Below are 20,117 nucleotides of genomic sequence, written 5' to 3'. Positions count from 1 at the left end.
AGGCGGCCATGACCAACATGTCAAAAGGGGAATGGGTATCAATGGCTATCAGAGTTAAAATGTTTGGCCACTGGAAAGTTCGTCTTTAGGTGGATGGAGTGGTCCCCCAATTTACAATGGGTCTCACCAACGTAGGGAAGGCTGCATCGGGAGCAAACGAATTTCTCAGTTGTTCAGTGAGATTCTGTGTTGAAAGATTTAATTGGTTGCTACTAAAATCAAATGAGTATAATAAATTAATGAAATAATGCAGCAGTGCAATAGAGTCAAATTTCACACTGTAAAAGATACCACCAGAAATATTTTGGCAAACCCAGATAGTCTATTATTATTTAAGTCATCAGTATTCCTGTGCTCTGCAACTTCCCAACAGCAAATGTTAAACTTCAATCGGTGACAAATTGTTTCTTCTGTATGTGCCAGCAGATATTTTTAAGAAACAGAGTCTTTCTGAGGCATTGACCAGAGAAAGAGATTGGGCATTTTCGTAGTTTATGTTGTGTCATAAATAAATATAAACTGTTTATTTTCCACAGAAAGACTTATCTCTTGAGTATTTCCAAAACTTTGTATTTGTAATTCTGTCTTCGTGCATCTACGTTTTTTTTGATTTTCAATCACTGTTTATATTATGTCTTCTGACAAAGGTATTCATTTTTATGATACAGGAAAAGATTTGGAGACTACTGTAATGTCATGGATACTTTAAATAAACTGACCACTGCAATGAAACAAATGTTAACTTTTCTTCGCATAACAACCAGAATGTAATAAAACCTATCAAGCCTTTAAATCTTGAATATGACTGAGTGGTTTCTAAAAGAATTTATTTAAAAAATAAGAAATGTGCATAGTCTTAAAGAAAATATGGAGAGTCTTTTAAAATTGGAAAAAATCTTGAAAAGCTGATAAACAGCTTTGCAGAGAGTACAGTCGAGATTGGTGCTGACTTAAGTGATTGGAGACTGGGGAAACACACAATAATCTGATGATTGCATAGCATTAGCTGAAGCATTAGGCTAATTTTGGAACTGTGGTGTGGTAGTCAATCAAAAGTGGTGAGGACATATCTGCTGTATGGTTAAGAGAGAGGGTATGAATAACGGGTATGTGAGCAAGTGCAAAATTTGAGTCGCAGAGATTGAACATCTCTGCTCGATGTCTGGATGTTATAATTCAATCCCTGAGGTAACAAGCATAGATCAGAATGTCGCTGACAGTTTGGTAAGATGTAGAAGGTTGAAACTAATGATGTGGAGACAGGAGATGGAATCCCTGATGGAAGGGAAAGGGATCAAAATAAATTTATTGTCGTAGTGTGTTTATTTCTCCATTGTTACTTGGTTTTTGAGGCATTGTTCAAAGTGAAGAGAGGATGGATCTTGTAAATGTAATGTTCAACCTTTGTGAGCAGCATTGGAGAAAGTACATTCAGCGTATGGTACATTGTGTTTTTGGAGGGAAATGAATATTACAGTTCCAATAATCAGCTGGGAAAAATATGTCTGATCTATTGCTGAATTTCACTTGGGTAATCAGGCAGCAGAGTGGACTCAGGAATGAGATTGGAAGAAATACAGAGTTTTGTCCTGACGGGGTTTATTCTTACGCTGTACCTATTTATTATGTCTCTGAGGAGCAGTGCTGTTTAAATGAGGATTTAATCTTTGCAGAGGAAGCCCATTACATAAGATCCCAGTAGGAAATTGAGGAAGGAAATGCAGGCTACAATCCAGAGGGTGGATGTAAATTATTTTAGACGTAATGGAAGGGGAGGGTTAAGGTGTCGAATTTACAATCAAACATGATGCCAGTCAAGAATCTGAAAAACATCAAACTTGGTTTAATATCAAACATTAAACTTGTTTTGCGAAAAAATGCACCGTTAAGATGATTTAAAAGTTACGATTATTTATAAATATATATATAAAAAATGTCAGGACTCTAAAGAGCAGGAAACTGGCACATGGCCAACTAAGTTTAATTGGTAGATTAAACAGTAAATTAATTGGTCAACTACGGGATTTTGCTATTTTCAAAATTGATACTATATTTTCTGGCAAGTGTGGCTTGGGACAGGCTGTTTTCTGGCAAAAATGTACCTATTAAGCAGGAGGCCTTCGGAAGTGAAATTTTGAGAGTACAAAGCTTGTATGTGCTTGTCAGAATAAAACATAAAGATAAAAGGTGTAGTGGACCTTGGTTTTCAAGAGAGATTGAGGCCCTGGCTAAAAAGAAAAGAACTGTATAGCAGGTATAGATAGGTAGCACCAAATAACGTGCGTGTGGATGATAAGAAATGCAAGAGAATACTTAAGGAAGAGATCAGGAAGGCTAAAAGAAGGCATTCTGCAGATATGTTAAGAGCAAAAGGATTACAAGGGACAAAATTGGTTCTCTGGAAGATCAGACTGTAATTCATGTGTGGAGCCAGAAGAGATGGAGAAGGTCTTAAATAAAAGTTTTGCATCTGTATTTACTCAGGAGACAGACACAGAGTCTATAGAAGTGAGGCAAAGAGGCATCAACTTCATGGACCTTATGCAGATTACAGAGGAGGAGGTACTTGCTGCCCTGAGGCAAATTAGGATGGGTAAATCCCCAGGGGCTGACAAGATGTTCCTTCAGATCCCGCGGGAGGCAAGTGCAGAAATTGCCAGGGCTCTAGCAGAGATAATTAAATCATCCTTAGTGACAGGTGAGTTACTAGAGGATTGGAGGATAGCTAATGTTGTTCCGCTGTTCAAGAAAGGATCTAAAAATAATCCGGGAAACTATAGGCGAGTGAGCTTGACATCAGTAATGAGGAAAGTTATTGGAAGGTGTACTGAGCGACTGGATATCCAGGTATTTGGATAGACATGGACTGATTAAGGATAGTCAGCATGGTCTCGTGCATGGTAGGTCATGTCTTTCAAGGAAGTTACTAGGAAGGTTGATGAAAGCAAGGCAGTGGACAATTTCCTTTATGGAGTTCCGCAAGGCATTTGACAACGTCCTGCATGGGAGGTTGGTCAAGAAGGTTCAGTCATTTGGCATTCAAGATGAAGTAGTAAATTGGATTAGACATTGGCTTTGTGGGAGAAGCCAGAGAGTTGTAGTAGATGGTTGCCTCGCTGACTGGAGGCCTGGGTCTAGCAGAGTGCCACAGGGATCAGTGATGGATCTGCTTTTGTTGGTCATCTATAGTAATGATCTGGATGTTAATGTCATTAACTGAATCAGCAAATTTGCAGATGACACCAGTTTTGGGGGTGTAGCAGGATCTGGACCAGCTGGAAAAATGGAATTTAATGCAGACAAGTGTGAGGTGTTGCACTTTGGCAGGACCAACCAGGGTAGGTCTTACACAGTGAAGAGAAGGGTGCCGAAGAGTGTGATAGGTCAGACAGATCTGGGATTACAGATCGATAATTCATTGAAAATGGTGTCACAGGTAGATAGGGTTGTAAAGAAGACTTTTGGCCTTCATAAATCAAAGTATTGCGTACTGGAGATGGGATGTTATGTTGAAGTTGTACAAGACATTGGTGAGGCCTAATTTTGGAGTATTGTGTGGAGTTTTGGTCACCTACCTACAGGAATGATGTAAATAAGGTAGAAAGTGTACAGAGAAAATTTACAAGGATGTTGTCGGGCATGGAGAGCCTGAGTTATAAGGAGAGATTGAATAGGTTGGGACTTTATTTCTTGGAAAGTAGAAGAGGGAGGGGAGATTTGATAGCGGTATACAAAATTATGAGGGGTATGGATAGGGTAAATGTAAGCAGGCTTTCTCCGCTGAGGTTGGGTGGGAACAAAGGTGATGAACTGAGAGCTTGGATACGTACATGGAATTATGATGTAGTGGCCATGACAGAGTTGGCTGGCACCAGGGCAGGAATGGATTCTCAATATTCCTGGATTTCAGTGCTTTAAAAGGGATAGAGAGGGAGGAAAAAGGGGAGGAGGGGTGGCATTACTGGTCAGGGATACTATTACAGCTACAGAAAGGGTGGGTAATGTAGCAGGATCCTCTTTTGAGTCAATATGGGTGGAAGTCAGGAACAGGAAGGGAGCAGTTACTCTACTGGGGGTATTCTATAGGCCCCCTGGTAGCAGCAGAGATACAGAGGAGCAGATTGGGAGGCAGATTTTGGAAAGGTGCAAAAATAACAGGGTTGTTATCATGGGTGACTTTAACTTCCCTAATATTGATTGGCACCTGATTAGTTCCAAGGGTTTAGATGGGGCAGAATTTGTTAGGTGTGTCCAGAATGGATTCCTGTCACAGTATGTGGACAGGCTGACCAGGGGGAATGCCATACTAGATCTAGTACTAGGTAATGAACCGGGTCAGGTCACAGATCTCTCAGTGGGTGAGCATGTGGGGGACAGTGACCACCGCTCCCTGGCCTTCATAATTATCATGGAAAAGGATAGAATCAAAGAGGACAGGAACATTTTTAGTTGGAGAAAGGCAAATTATGAGGCTATAAGGCTAGAACTTGCGGGTGTGAATTGGGATGATGTTTTTGCAGGGAAATGTACTATAGACATGTGGTCGATGTTTAGAGATCTCTTGCGGGATGTAAGGGATAAATTTGTCCCGGTGAGGAAGATAAAGAATGGTAGAGTGAAGGAACCATGGGTGACAAGTGAGGTGGAAAATCTAGTTAGGTGGAAGAAGGCAGCATACATGAGGTTTAGGAAGCAAGGATCAGATGGGTCTATTGAGGAATATAGGGAAGCAAGAAAGGGGCTTAAGAAGAGGCTGAGAAGAGCAAGAAGGGGACATGAGAAGGCCTTGGCGAGTAGGGTAAAGGAAAACCCCAAGGCATTCTTCAATTATGTGAAGAAAAAAAGGATGACAGGAGTGAAGGTAGGACCGATTAGAGATAAAGGTGGGAAGATGTGCCTGGAGGCTGTGGAAGTGAGTGAGGTCCTCAATGAATACTTCTCTTCGGTATCCACCAATGAGAGGGAACTTGATGATGGTGAGGACAATATGAGTGAGGTTGATGTTCTGGAGCATGCTGATATCAAGGGAGAGGAGTGTTGGAGTTGTTAAAATACATTAGGACAGATAAGTCCCCGGGGCCTGACGGAATATTCCCCCGGCTGCTCCACGAGGCGAGAGAAGAGATTGCTGAGCCTCTGGCTTGGATCTTTATGTCCTCGTTGTCCACGGGAATGGTACCGGAGGATTGGAGGGAGGCGAATGTTGTTCCCTTGTTCAAAAAAGGTAGTAGGGATAGTCAGGGTAATTATAGACCAGTGAGCCTTACGTCTGTGGTGGGAAAGCTGTTGGAAAAGATTCTTAGAGATAGGATCTATAGGCATTTAGAGAATCATGGTCTGATCAGGGACAGTCAGCATGGCTTTGTGAAGGGCAGATCGTGTCTAACAAGCCTGATAGAGTTCTTTGAGGAGGTGACCAGACATATAGATGAGGGTAGTGCAGTGGATGTGATCTATATGGATTTTAGTAAGGCATTTGACAAGGTTCCACACGGTAGGCTTATTCAGAAAGTCAGAAGGCATGGGATCCAGGGAAGTTTGGCCAGGTGGATTCAGAATTGGCTTGCCTGCAGAAGGCAGAGGGTGGTGGTGGAGGGAGTACATTCAGATTGGAGGATTGTGACTAGTGGTGTCCCACAAGGATCTGTTCTGGGACCTCTACTTTTCGTGATTTTTATTAATGACCTGGATGTGGGGGTAGAAGGGTGGGTTGGCAAGTTTGCAGACGACACAAAGGTTGGTGGTGTTGTAGATAGTGTAGAGGATTGTCAAAGATTGCAGAGAGACATTGACAGGATGCAGAAGTGGGCTGAGAAGTGGCAGATGGAGTTCAACCCGGAGAAGTGTGAGGTGGTACACTTTGGAAGGACAAACTCCAAGGCAGAGTACAAAGTAAATGGCAGGATACTTGGTAGTGTTGGAGGAGCAGAGGGATCTCGGGATACATGTCCACGGATCCCTGAAAGTTGTCTCACAGGTGGATAGGGTAGTTAAGAAAGCTTATGGCGTGTTAGCTTTCATAAGTCGAGGGATAGAGTTTACGAGTCGCGATGTAATGATGCAGCTCTATAAAACTCTGGTTAGGCCACACTTGGAGTATTGTGTCCAGTTCTGGTCACCTCACTATAGGAAGGATATGGAAGCATTGGAAAGGGTACAGAGGAGATTTACCAGGATGCTGCCTGGTTTAGAAAGTATGCATTATGATCAGAGATTAAGGGAGCTAGGGCTTTACTCTTTGGAGAGAAGGAGAATGAGAGGAGACATGATAGAGGTGTACAAGATAATAAGAGGAATAAATAGAGTGGATAGTCAGCGCCTCTTCCCCAGGGCACCACTGCTCAATACAAGAGGACATGACTTTAAGGTAAGGGGTGGGAAGTTCAAGGGGGATATTAGAGGAAGGTTTTTTACTCAGAGAGTGGTTGGTGCGTGGAATGCACTACCTGAGTCAGTGGTGGAGGCAGATTCACTAGTGAAGTTTAAGAGACTACTAGACAGGTATATGGAGGAATCTAAGGTGAGGGCTTATATGGGAGGCAGGGTTTGAGGGTCGGCACATCATTGTGGGCCGAAGGGCCTGTACTGTGCTGTACTATTCTATGTTCTATGTTCAATCAGAGGACATAGTTTAAGGGTGAACAGTGAGAAGTTTAAGGGGAACATGAGGGGAAACTTCTTCACTCAGAGGGTTGCGAGAGCTTGAAATGAGCTTCCAAGACAAGTGGTACATGAGAGCTCAATTCCAAAGTTTAAGGGAAGTTTGGATCGGTACCTGGATGGTAGTGGAATGGAGGACTCTGGTGCCAGTGCAGGTCAATGGAAGTAAGCAGTTTAAATGGGAAGGCACTGAATGGATGGGCCGAATCCTTCCTGTGCTATACTTTTCTATGACTCTCTGATTCTATTAATAGGCACTATTGCCCTCAAGTGTAATCCTATGTAAAAGAACTGAAATAATTTCAATGTGTACTTAGCAAGGTTGAGCCTTCCTTTGGAAAACAAAAGCTCCAGAAGTTTACTGTATGTCTGTAGCAAAGGAATAAATATTTCAGGAGACACACTAATTCCTTCTAATGTGCTTCATTGACTTAACAAGGATGCTAGTAGTTAGGAGGCAATTTTTCAGGGTAGCTTTTGCTTGATTACTGATGCTTTAACTTTGCTTCAGTGGAGATAGATCACAGGTTGTGCTTAGCTGTAATTTCAATAGGGAAGCTCATTGGCATCCAATTGAAAGTCTAATGTGAATAATATTTATTGTAGGGTGATGCCTGAAGGCTAACACTGTGCAAGATACTTTTCTTTGAAGTACTGTAAAGAAGTAGAGAAAGGACAATAGACAATGATGTTCTATTAGACTGTTAACAGGCTGAGATCCTAACTTTTGGACCTTGAAGCGTCTGGCAGCTTTATTTCTCAATGAGGACAATGAGGATGCTTTAAAATTCCAGAGGCTGACAAAATTTAATGTGAACTGTGTTTTCAGAACATGAATTAGCATCAGAACTAGGTTTATTATCATTGACATATAGAACACAGAACATCATAGCGCCATACAGGCTCTTTGGCCCACAATGCTGTGTTGGCCTTTTAACCTATCCTCAGATCGATTTAATCCTTTCCACCCACATATCACTTCATTTTTCTATCAAACATGCCTATCCCCGAATGCCCCCATGTTGTGAATTTTGTTCTTTTGCGACAGGAGTACAATGTAATGCATAAAAATTACAAGTTACAGCAGCAACTATATATAAGGTAAGTCGATCGTGCAAAAAGAGAGCAAATCGGTAAGGGAATGATAAAAGGTTCTGGAACCATTCATAAATCTCATAGCAGAGGGCGGGGGAAAGAATCTGTTCCTGAAACATTGAGTGTGTGCCTTGAAGCTCCTGTACCTCCTCTCTGATGGTAGTAATGAGAAGAGGACCTGTCCTGGGTGGTGAGGATCCTTAATTATGGATTTAACAATTGGTAGGAAAAGGAGAATTTGTTGAATAGGCAGGCAGAAATAACTTCTCGCAGCCACTCTTTGTTTGCTAACAGCCTTCAGAAAGTGTGTGTAGAAGCAATCAAACTAAAGGAGTTAGTTAAAATGAATATTCATTTCATTTTAACCTCGACATTACTCACTATGAGCCTCTAGCGATAGAGGTTCAGAAGTACATCTGAGCATTCCAGTTGTATATATTGGATATGGTAATTTTTCTAAAAGCAGTACTGCAGGAGTATCATCCCACACTTACCTCTGCAATTGTAAAACAGGAGACTTCAATTTCATGCTTAATGAAATAGTCTGATTGTGATCTCATTAAAATTATTTTCCAAAAATATTGTTGATAGGATTAAAGAAAAAATCATTTGTCGGCCTGTTGTGTGGGATATTACTTTTAAAATGGAAGCTTCTACCTCCTGACAAGTACAAATTTATTTATTTTTTTGTTATTCCCCTCAGCTTCCCATCACCCCTGTCGGTCCGGAGAGTTCCTTTGTAATAGCGGGCTCTGCATTAATGCTGGCTGGAGATGTGATGGCGATTTTGACTGTGATGATCAGTCCGATGAGAAAAACTGCAGTAAGTTTGTTAAACAGCTTTTTTCTCCCTCAAAGAAAATGCTTACAAGAAGCAATTACCCCGAGTGACCAATATTGTTTTGCTGGCACTTTAACCAGATATAATGTGTTTTGTTCTTGGGCAGCTGCCTCGCAGTGTACAGCAGACCAGTTTCGCTGCAAGTCGGGCCGCTGTATACGCTTGTCGTGGCGATGTGATAGAGAGGACGATTGCTCTGACAACAGTGATGAAGAAAACTGTGAGAAGACAGGTGAGGAAAAGTCTTTTTAGGTCATGTTGATGAAACCTGCATTGGAACCTGAACATACTAGTCGTGGGCCAGTCATTATTGTAGCCAATCTTCCAATTTATGGTGCCTCAACATAGTCTCTGGCATAGAAACAGAGGCGAACCCAACCAACACACATCCTTTTTATAATGATCATGTACTAATCTCATTTTATTATCCTGATGCTCCCTTTAACTCCTCCTAGACTGTATTTCTCACCTACACACTAAGGCTAACTTACTGCGGTCGGCTAGCTTACCAAAGTTCAAAGTAAATGTTATTATTTAAGTAGATATACATCACCACATACAATCCTGAGATTCTTTTTCTTGTGGCATACTCAAGAAATCTGTGGAATAGTAACTATAACAGAACCAATGAAATATCAACTGGAGTGCAGAAGGCAACAAACTGTGCAAATATAAATAAATAACAGTAAATAACGAGAATGTGAAATAACAAGCTAAACAGTCCTTAAAGTGAAATCATTGGTTGTGGAAACACCTCAATGGATGGGCAAGTGAGTGTAGTTATCTCCTTTTGTTCGGGAACCTGATGATTGTGCGGTAATGACTGTTTTTGAACCTGGTGGTGTGAGTCCTGAGGCTCTTGTACCTTCTACTTGATGGCAGCAGTGAGAAAAGAGCATGGCCTGAGTAGTGAAGATCCCTGAAGATGGAGGCTGCTTTCTTATGACAGTGTTTCATGTGGATTTGCTCAATGGTTGGGAGTGCTTTACCCATGATGTACTGGGCCAAGTCCACTACCTTTTGTAGGATTTTCTGTTCTGGAGGACTTAATCAACCTCCATGTCCTCAGGATGTGGAAGAAACAGAAGGCTGGAAGAAACTAATGATCATGGGGGGGAAAGTGCAAACTCCACTGGATGCCAGAATTGAACCTGGATCACTGGAGACTTCCGGTAGCGCTCATGGAGTGAAGTCGCGTTCTTGACTCGCTCCATTACCTCTGAGTTTTTTCTCTCTATGGTCAGCTATACTTTAATTAACTATTAAGGCATCAATTTTTACAATACTTTGAATTAAACTGAATTCTCTGACAATTGGATGGAACTTAGATCTGCTATGTCTAAGAACGGGAAAGACGGCAAGGATGGTAAACCTCCGGTTAAACCGAAAGCTACGGATCTCCCTCCGACTGAATCACCGGTGACTTTGGAAGCTATATCGGAGTTAATTCAGAGGGAAATTTCAACCTCTGTTAGGGAGATGATTCGTACAGAAATTATGGGCTTTGTTAAAGACCTGATTCATATGGAAATCTCAACTAAGTTCCAGAAAATTGCCGATTTAATTGATAAGATGCAAACATGTATTGCGGAACATCAGTCGGCTATATCTGGTCTTCAAAAATCCGCGCAACAAAGTGAGCTTAAGATGGGGAAAGTCGAAGAAACAATTAATGTAATGAAGAAGAAACTTGACTTTTTGACTTTTAAAAACTCTGACTTGGAATCTAGAATGCGACGGCAGAATTTACGAATGATTGGCGTCAGGGAAGCCGTGGAAGCTAACAACCCTATGAAATATTTCTCCCAACTTTTAAAAGATGCATTCCCTACTGTATTTCCTGACCAACCACCGCTACTGGATCGTGTTCACAGAATCCCATCATACTCGTCTAGGTCAGATAGACCTAGGCATGTTATCTTACGTTTTCATTACTTTCAAGATAAGGAGAGACTGTTTCGATTCGCTCGATCTAAAGGTTTCATTGATTTTTCGGATCTTAAGTTCCGATTCGTGGAAGATTTCAGTAAACCAATCTGGGACCAACGGGTCCGTTACAGATCCGTGATGTCGGAATTCTATAAGATGGATTTAAGACCAGCGCTGCTGTACCCTGCACGTCTAAGGATTCGCATGTTAGATGGAGCTCTTCGTTTTTTTGATTCTCCATCGGATGCCCAGAGTTATCTGGATCAACTTTCATCTTCAACATCTTAATTGCCTTTTTTTAATTTTCTCCGTTGATCGGAGGCTGTGAATTGGTTGGTTTTAACTTTTCTGTGCCCTATTTGGGCAGAAAAGTTTACTTTCGATTTCTTAATATGGCTGCTAAACTTTCTTTTTAACTGCGTCATTTCTTTCTTTTCCCAGGGGATTCTGGGTGGTTACTTCCCTTTTGTCATCTTACGTATTTCCTGTGCGGCCTTAAATTTTGTAGTTTTTTTTAAATTTTATTCTGTTTTGCTTTTTATAATCATTTTATGTTAATAATCCTATTTTTTTTGTTGCTGTGTCTATTCATGAGTTTGAGGTTTATTGTGGTTTTTTTTAATATATACTTTCCGGCTTTTGTTCTGTTCTGTGTGTATTTTAATTGAGCTAACTTTTTTTTACTTATTTTTTACTGTTTTACAATTAGCTGATCCTTTTCATATTTATACCTTTTTTTTAGGGAGCGTATACCGGAAGTCATGGGGGTAGTTTTAGCGCTTGCTTCTTTCTGGCGGGTCTGCTTTAGATTTCGCCTTGGGGTCCTGGGGTGGGGGGCGGTGGGAGGGGCTTCACGTTTTAGTTTGTTTCTCTTTGGGCTATATACATTATTGAAGTATTGGTTACGTCCTTTTCCCCGGTATCTTTTGTATGTTCTGTTTCCTCTCCGGGTCTGTGGGTCGCGCCTATTGTCAATCCTCCTTGTTATGGGTTGACTTTAGGATTTATGGAGTCTATTATTAATTTTGTCTCCTGGAATACTAATGGTCTTAATCATCCTATTAAAAGGAAAAAAGTTTTTAAAGTGTTCCGGAGACTTAAAGCACAAATTTTATTTTTACAAGAGACCCATGTACGGAGGGGGGACAGACTACGTTTTTTCAAATTTTGGAAGGGACAACAATTTCATTCGAACTCCAATGCTAAGATTCGAGGCGTCTCTATCTTTATAGACTCCTCAGTTACTTTTATACAACAGGATATTATCTCTGATCCGAATGGTAGATTTTTATTGGTTAGTGGTTTATTATTTAATAAAAAAGTAGTTTTGGTTAATGTTTATGCTCCTAATATGGATTGTCCGGAATTTTATAAATCATTGTTTGATCAGTTTCCGAATTTGAACGAGTTTTCATTGATTTGGGGCGGAGATCTTAATACCTGTCTATCTCCAGCTTTGGACCGTTCGGCTCCTTTACGGACTTTACCTAATAAATCTGCAAATTTGATTAATTTTTTCCTTTCTGATTCTGGGTCGACGGACATTTGGCGTTTTCTGCATCCTCAGGAAAAAGATTTTTCCTTCTTTTCACATGTTCATCATTCCTATTCAAGAATTGATTATTTTTTCATTGATTCTCGTCTCATTTCTTCAGTGATTAAATGTGATTATGATTCTATAACCATTTCGGATCATGCTCCACTTAAGCTTTCTATTAAAATTATGGCCAATATACCAAACAATAGACAATGGCGTTTTAATTCGCTGTTGCTTCAGGACTCGGACTTTGTTAATTTTATGAATGAACAGATTGAGCTTTTTTTTACAATTAACCATACAGAAGATATTTCGGTTAACACTCTTTGGGACACTTTTAAAGCCTATATTCGGGGTCAGATTATTTCGTATTCCGTTGCTTTGAGGAAGAAACAGAAGCAGGAGGAGATGGTAATTGTGGACAAGATTAAAGAAATTGATAAGAAATATGTTATGGCTCCTTCTGAGGAGCTATACAAACAAAGAACTGAACTTCAAATGGAACACAGTTTACTACTCTCGTCCTCGATTGTAAACCAATTAAAGAAAACAAGAAGTGATTTTTATGTTCACAGTGATAAAATTGGCAAGCTGCTGGCTAATCAATTGAAATCTAATTATGTTAAATCTCAAATCAATCAGATTTATAACCAAAATGATCGATTGATATTGGATCATGTGGGGATTAATCAAACCTTTTGTGATTTTTATTCTTCTTTATACCAATCAGAGTCTCCTCGAGATTCTAAATATATGAATGATTTTTTAGATAAGTTAGACTTCCCTCTGATTTCACAGGATATGTCTTCTTTATTAGATACTTCCATTACAATGGATGAGATTAAGAATGTTATTTTTTCTATGAATCTGGGGAAAGCTCCTGGCCCTGATGGGTTTACCGTTGAATTTTATAAATGTTTTGCTTCTTTATTGATTCCTTGGCTCTATAAGGTTTTTGAGGCTTCTTTGAAACTTGGTAAACTTCCGGAATCTTTTAATAGAGCATCAATTTCTTTAATACTAAAGAAGGATAAAGACCCTGCTCAATGTGCATCTTATAGACCAATATCTTTATTAAATGTTGATTCTAAAGTTTTTTCTAAGTTATTAGCAAATAGACTAGAAAAAGTACTTCCTTCTATTATTTCGGAAGACCAAACGGGTTTTATTAAAGGTCGTTACTCTTTTTATAATATTCGTACATTGTTAAATATCGTTTATACTCCCTCACAAAATGTTCCTGAGTGTGTTATTTCTTTAGATGCCGAGAAAGCTTTTGATAGAGTAGAATGGCCTTATTTATTTAAGGTGCTTGAAATGTTTAATTTTAGCTTGAAATTTATATCCTGGATTAAACTGTTATATTATTCCCCTGTAGCCTCGGTTCGTACTAACTCCTTAAACTCACCTTTTTTTCCTCTCTTTCGTGGTACTCGACAAGGCTGTCCTCTTAGTCCCCTATTATTTGATATTGCATTAGAACCTCTTGCAATTGCTATTCGAGAATCTTTAAATATTACTGGGATAACTCGGGGATTAAAGTCCCATAAATTATCACTCTATGCTGATGATTTACTTTTATATATTTCTAATCCTGAGAGATCCATTCCTGCTGTTTTAGAGTTATTAGCACAATTTGGTCTTTTCTCAGGTTATAAATTAAATCTTAGTAAGAGTGAACTTTTTCCGATTAATAAACATCTTCCCTTATATTATAAATTTCCATTTAAATTGATTAATAATTACTTTTCATATCTTGGGATTAAAATTACTTGTAAACATAAAGATTTATTTAAGACTAACTTTTTACCATTAATAGACCATATTACTCAACTTTCATCTAAATGGTTTCCCTTATATTTAACTTTGATTGGTCGTATTAATGCAGTTAAGATGTTTTTTTTGCCAAAATTTTTATATGTGTTTCAGGCATTACCAATTTTCGTTCCTAAATCTTTTTTTGATAAAGTTGACTCTAAAATTTCTTCATTTATTTGGCAGAACAAGAATCCGAGACTGGGTAAAATACATTTACAGAAAGCTAAGAGAGATGGAGGTTTAGCATTACCTAACTTTAGATTTTATTATTGGGCTATTAATATTCGACATATGAAATTTTGGTTACTTGATCGGGACATACTATTTATTCCTAAATGGGTAGCATTGGAATTACAATCTGTTCAGGGTTATACACTTGGTTCTATTTTAGGTTCCTCTCTTCCTTTTGATTCGAAACGTCTTAAGCAGGTCTCTAACCCGATAGTTAAATATGCTTTGCGCATTTGGTTTCAATTCAGAAAATTTTTTGATCTTAATCAATTCGGGTTAGCGATTCCTATTTTAGGTAACATATTTTTTCCTCCCTCTTTTACGGATCGCGCTTTTCAAACTTGGAAGACTAAGGGTATTTTACGGTTTTTGGATTTATTTTTAGATGGTTCCCTTATGTCTTTTGAACAATTATCTAACAAATATAACTTATCAAGAATACATTTTTTTAGATATTTACAAGTTAGAAATTTCCTAAGTACTATACTTACTTCCTTTCCAATGCTTCCTCCTATATATATTTTAGATTCGATAATTAACCTTAATCCATGTCAGAAAGGTGCATCGGCTATGATTTATAATATTATTATGAAACTTAGGAAAGCTCCATTTGATAAGATTAGGGTAGATTGGGAACAGGAATTGGGGCTTACCATTTCTGTGGATGATTGGGGGCAGATTTTACAATTAGTTAATACTTCCTCTATTTGTGCTAAACATTCCCTAATTCAATTTAAAGTGGTTCATAGAGCACATATGTCCAAAGATAAGTTAGCGCGTTTTTACTCGCATATTAATCCTTTCTGTGATAGATGTTCGGGGCAGATAGCCTCTTTAACTCATATGTTTTGGTCTTGCCCTACTTTGGAAACTTTTTGGAGAGATATTTTCAATATTATTTCTAAGGTATTAAATATAGATATCTCTCCTCACCCTATTACTGCTATCTTTGGACTACCTAAAATTTCTAGTAATCTTTCCCCTTCAGCCCGTAGAATGATTGCATTTCTTACTTTAATGGCGAAAAGATGTATTTTACAACATTGGAAAGAGCTTAATGCTCCAACTACCTTTTTTTGGTTTTCTCAGACGATTTTATGTTTGAATCTGGAGAAAATTAGAAGTAACCTTTATGATTCTTCATTTAAATTTGAACAGATTTGGGGACCTTTTATTCGATATTTTCATTTAATGTAATATTTACCCTTCTTGTTTTCTCTTCACTGTTTTAATGGAGGTCGGGATTGAGGACGTGATTTTAAGTTTAACTCTGTTTGGTTTCAAGTTAGCCCATTGCTTTGCTTTGCTTTTAGTTAGTTGCACGGTGGGTTTTTTTTTGGGGTTTTTTTTTTCTTTTTTTCCATTGATATATATAAAATCTAGTATACTATTATGTTATCTTGGTTTCTTATGCTTAAATTACATTGTTTGTAGTATTTTCTTTTTGGTATTGTTATCTTTTGGAATTTTATTATACTTTAACATTGTATTAATGTTTATATGGCTTACCTTTTTTGTATACTTACTCAATAAAAAGATTTAAAAAAGAAAGAAAGAACCTGGATCACTGGAACTGTGAGATAGCAACTCTATTAGCTGCACTACTGTGGACAGTTGACAAATCCCTAAATGTTAAGCTCTCCACCACATGTTGCCTAGTCACTCATTGAAAACACCCTTGGCACGTTACTGCCTTTCATTCGTGTCCGTCCATTCGTGCCAGGGGTCCTTCTATTGGTAGTTGCAGGACAGTGCATTACTTGTCGAATAGCGACCGCAGAATTGGCAGAGGGTAACCCAGGGCCACGATGTGGGTGCTTCTGCAGTAGCCAAGGGCGACAGTTGATATACGATATATACAAGCAATGTGTAAGGCTCTGATTTATCTATTTATGTATACACACGTCAGTTCCTCCCTCCAGGTCAGCTAGCATTACCAGGATGGTGGTTAGAGGTGCAAAGGTCAACCTTTTGTGATGACTGCAAGTAAATTTTGAAGCGGGTAGTTTTAGCTCCCGTGAGCTTAGTCATTTTAATGCTTCAAAGTTCAGAGTAAATTAATTATCAAAGTACATATATGACACCATATACAACCCTGAGATTCATTTTCTTGCTAGCACACTCAATAAATCCGTAACCAAAACAATGAACACTGCGCAAACCTGAGTGTTCAACCCGTGTGCAAAGGACAACAAACTGCAAATACCAAAAGAAAGAAGTAATAATAATGAATGAATAAGCAATAAATATTGAGAACATGAGATGAAGAGTCCTTGAAAGTGAGTCCATAGGTTGGGGAAACAGTCCTGATATTTTATGATTCTAGCAGAGTCCTCATGGCACAAATTTGCCAAAAAAGATTCGCTTGATTTTCAAATAATTTTAAATAGAAACACAATAATTATATGCATGTTATCGTGGTTTTCTGATGGAACTCCGGTGAGCAGCAGAAGGTTACTCTACATGGGCTAATTCCTGCACTTTTGTTGCAGAAACACCACAGTGTGCTCCCGATCAGTTCACATGTGGCAATGGCCGGTGCATTGGTCAACGGAAAGTCTGCAACGGGGCAAATGATTGTGAAGATGGTAGTGACGAAAACCCACACCAGAACTGTCGTAAGTCTGAACCTAATGATCACGCAACTGGCAAATGCCAACAGCATAGTTTTAAAACTTTATCAATTTTGTTTTGTACGGAATGCTGTTTCATCTGTCATAATCTCTGCTTGGGATGGGACTGAGCTATCAGCAACAAGTAATTGAAGTCAGATGGTTTTATGAAGATAAATACTTGGTTGCTGTTTCTTTGCCATCGATTGCTGCTTTTCCTGGCTGTTTCTGAGCACAATTCACTGGGTGGGAGGATGGACAAGGGCCTTATCCTCTGCTACTGGAGCATGCTGTGAGAAGATGGGGAAAGTTGGCTCCAGCCGAATGTTTTGCCCAACACTCTCTTGGAATTCAGTAATCACTCAACAAATTCAGTTTTAGAATAAAAAGGCATGCAATAATTGGTTACAGATAGGTTGTGATGCATAATGCCAATGCTGCTTGCCACGTGGCACGAGACTGAAGTTATGATGCATGAGAACCAACAATGTGATCTAAATTAGGTGAGCAATCTGAGGAGGAAAGCTGCAACGTAAACAATGGTGGATGCGGGCACAAGTGTCAGCAGGTTCGAGGCATCGTCCAATGCACGTGTCACACGGGCTATCGATTAATGGAGAATGGAAAATCGTGCCAAGGTAGGAAGGCCTAATCATAACACTTACCTATGAGTGTATCAAAAATTCAGAATTTTCTTGAAAGTGAACCTCACCGGACTTCTGGGGTGGGGTTTGTGGTGATAAGTTGATGTAATCAAGCAAGAATTCACTTTTCAAGCATTATGGTAATTATCTGTGCAAATGTGATTGGATAATATTTTAAGTTCTTTACAGATTTTGTGTTGTATTTGCACTCTGGAGGACATTGTGCTGAAGTCTGCTTCAGTGTACTCCTCAAAGACATTCATTTTGTTTTGCATACCCTTCCCCCATCCTTTCTTCTACCAAGACTAACTTGTATTTCTCTGTCCTTCCCAGTTCTGAGGAAGAGTCGCAGACCATAAACCTTGCCTGTTTCTCTTTTCACAGTAGCTTTCTGACCTACTGAGTGATTCCAGTATTTTTTGTTCTTGTTTCCCTGTACTCCTGTTATCAGATTAATGGGAAATTGGTAGCAACAATCGGTCAGATGCCCAATGTCATCACATGACCTTGATCAAACAAAGCAGACAGGGGGTTGTAAAACTTATTGACTCAGATCAAAGGAAAATCAGAGAGGTGAGGCTGGCTTTATGATAAGTGCACAATGTGTGTTTAGTAACTTGAGCAGCCCAGAGGTGCTGAACTGTCTAGTTCATTGGGTTGAATTGGCATTGAGTAAACCATACTGATAATCCAAATGATGAGTCATCAGTTTGGTTTCCTAAACACCAATTCACAAACATGCTTGATCACATCAGTTAAGTTGCTTACCAATTTACATATCAGTTTAGCATAACTTTCCTCTGGTTCAAGTGGCAGTGTTTAATTAGTGGAAAGCAGAATTGTGTACATTTAAGAAAAGGAGCTAGAAATCTGGCTACCTATTTATTAAGTGCCCATTCAGCTTGGTGTTTGTCAGGATATCATTAAATGTGAGCAGGCGTTTTACTGAATAATTAAGGTTGGCACTATTAGCTATTGGTTCTATTATTATGGGTATAAAGGTCTATGGTTTGGTGCAGATCCATGGGGCTAGGCAGAGTTCGAGCCTCAGCTGACGCAGCGTGTTGTGTCCTTGAGCAAGGCACTTAACCACAAATTGCCTCTACACATTTATAGCCCAGCGGTGGCGGTTGGTGCAGTATGGACAAGACAAAAATAATAGCCTGGCATGGCCTAGATGGGCTGAAGGGCCTGATTCCATACTGCAGTGCTCTATGGCCGTGTAACTACTCAGGTCCATACAACAGGTGCTGTCGGAATCAGTCACGTTGTGAGAAGCAGATCTAAAGGCTTGTACAATTGTTTTTATCCATTGCTGTAGTTCAGGAAGTTTCAGGAGAAGCAGGTATCCGTCTAAATGATAAAGTAATAGTTGGACTCAAACTTCTGTGAAATGTATGAAGTGTGTGTGTGTGGCCTCCATTGGTCGTGGTCGACCATGGGTACTACGCCTCTGGTCAAGCCAGGGCAGAGTTGATAAGGAGATCCGTCTGTTGCCCATGCAGTGGGACCCCCTCTCCATGCTGATGACAGGCCCAAAGGAACGATGAAGGTCGATACAGTTTGGTGTCAGCAGCATCGCAGGAGTTGCCGTGCCAGTGCTGGGTACAACAGTCAGCCACCTTCGGGACTCCAACTCCAGATTTTTCCTGTGGGTTTACTCCCAAAGCCTTTCCCATGAGCGGGTATAGCCGCAAGGCAGCGGAGGTTTGAAATCGGAGTTTTCCCTCTCCTAGATGAGCTGCCATCTGTGGTTAATGAGCCCCATCTGCCCAGAGCAACTGGTTTTATGGCGCCAGTGGCCCACCTTTGCCTCTTCTCCAGTCAGTGAGAACAGCTCCACTGGGCATAAGAACTATGCCACACTTGAAGGCCAGGAGTTGGACTTGGTTGTCAGAGGCTGTTTGAGACGCACGTCATGAAGAGCATTTGTTTAGCAGTGGGAGCTCGTCCCCACTACCACCCTTCAGCTATAACCACCTTTATATGAAGATATCCAAAGAATTCTTAGCATCAAGAAGATCAATCTCCCAACGTCAATGCTCATAATCACCTTTAGTAGTATCTAGATTCACTTACTTTTGATGATCTTCACTATGACAAAAAGAATCAAAAGATTGGCACAACAGGCCCCTCACTTCATTATCGGTATGGCTTCTTGCCCTGGAATATGTTGAGCATCCTGTGAATTCTGCAGAGATGTTTCAGTATATTCTGTCATTTACAGATGTTGCCAGGATTGGCTGTCTTGAGCTTGATCTGTGGGTCGCTGCCATGTGGCCCCATGTGCTCAATTTCCTGGAATTGGCCTCATACGAGGTATGAAGTCCCTGAGGCAAATAATATATATCTATTTATTTAGAGACACAGGCCCTTTTCGCCCATTGAGCCTGCACCACCCAATTACACCTTTGCAACTAATCTATATGTTTTTGGAATGTGGGAGGAAACTGGAGCACATGGAGAAGGCCCAGATGGTCATGGGGAGAAGCTCTTTACAGGCAGCAGTGGGATAGAACCAGGTTGCTGGTACTGTCATAGCATTGCGCTAACCACTGCGCGGCCGTATGAGCTCTGGAACATCCATGGAAACATCCACTGTTTGTAAAACTTAGCAAAATGGTGAAGCATAAACTGGTGAACAGTTGTTGCTGGGATTAGAAAAGCTACGGAACAGCGAACGGCTTTGTGCCGAGTATCAGATGTGTTATGGGAGAAACTATGTCTGATGGGCTATGAGAAATGGATCT

At 39.9% G+C, this 20,117-nt stretch overlaps 1 protein-coding gene across 4 annotated transcripts in view; it reads left to right on the top strand.

Annotated features, from left to right (window-relative positions):
- lrp4 (low density lipoprotein receptor-related protein 4) overlaps window positions 1-20,117 on the top strand; it is a 457,879-nt gene that overhangs the window by 332,148 nt on the left and 105,614 nt on the right. For all 4 annotated transcript variants that reach the window (XM_063061778.1, XM_063061777.1, XM_063061776.1 and 1 more), the window contains exons 7-10: window positions 8,459-8,578; window positions 8,703-8,828; window positions 16,604-16,729; window positions 17,227-17,361. In XM_063061778.1, the coding sequence (XP_062917848.1) occupies window positions 8,459-8,578; window positions 8,703-8,828; window positions 16,604-16,729; window positions 17,227-17,361 (507 nt within the window). The remainder of the gene's footprint in view (window positions 1-8,458; window positions 8,579-8,702; window positions 8,829-16,603; window positions 16,730-17,226; window positions 17,362-20,117) is intronic.

This window comes from Mobula hypostoma, chromosome 11, assembly GCF_963921235.1.
Source record: "Mobula hypostoma chromosome 11, sMobHyp1.1, whole genome shotgun sequence".
NCBI classification, from domain to species: Eukaryota; Metazoa; Chordata; class Chondrichthyes; order Myliobatiformes; family Myliobatidae; genus Mobula; species Mobula hypostoma.
Note: the sequence above shows the minus strand (reverse complement) of the source record. Positions and strands in the feature narration are given on the sequence as shown.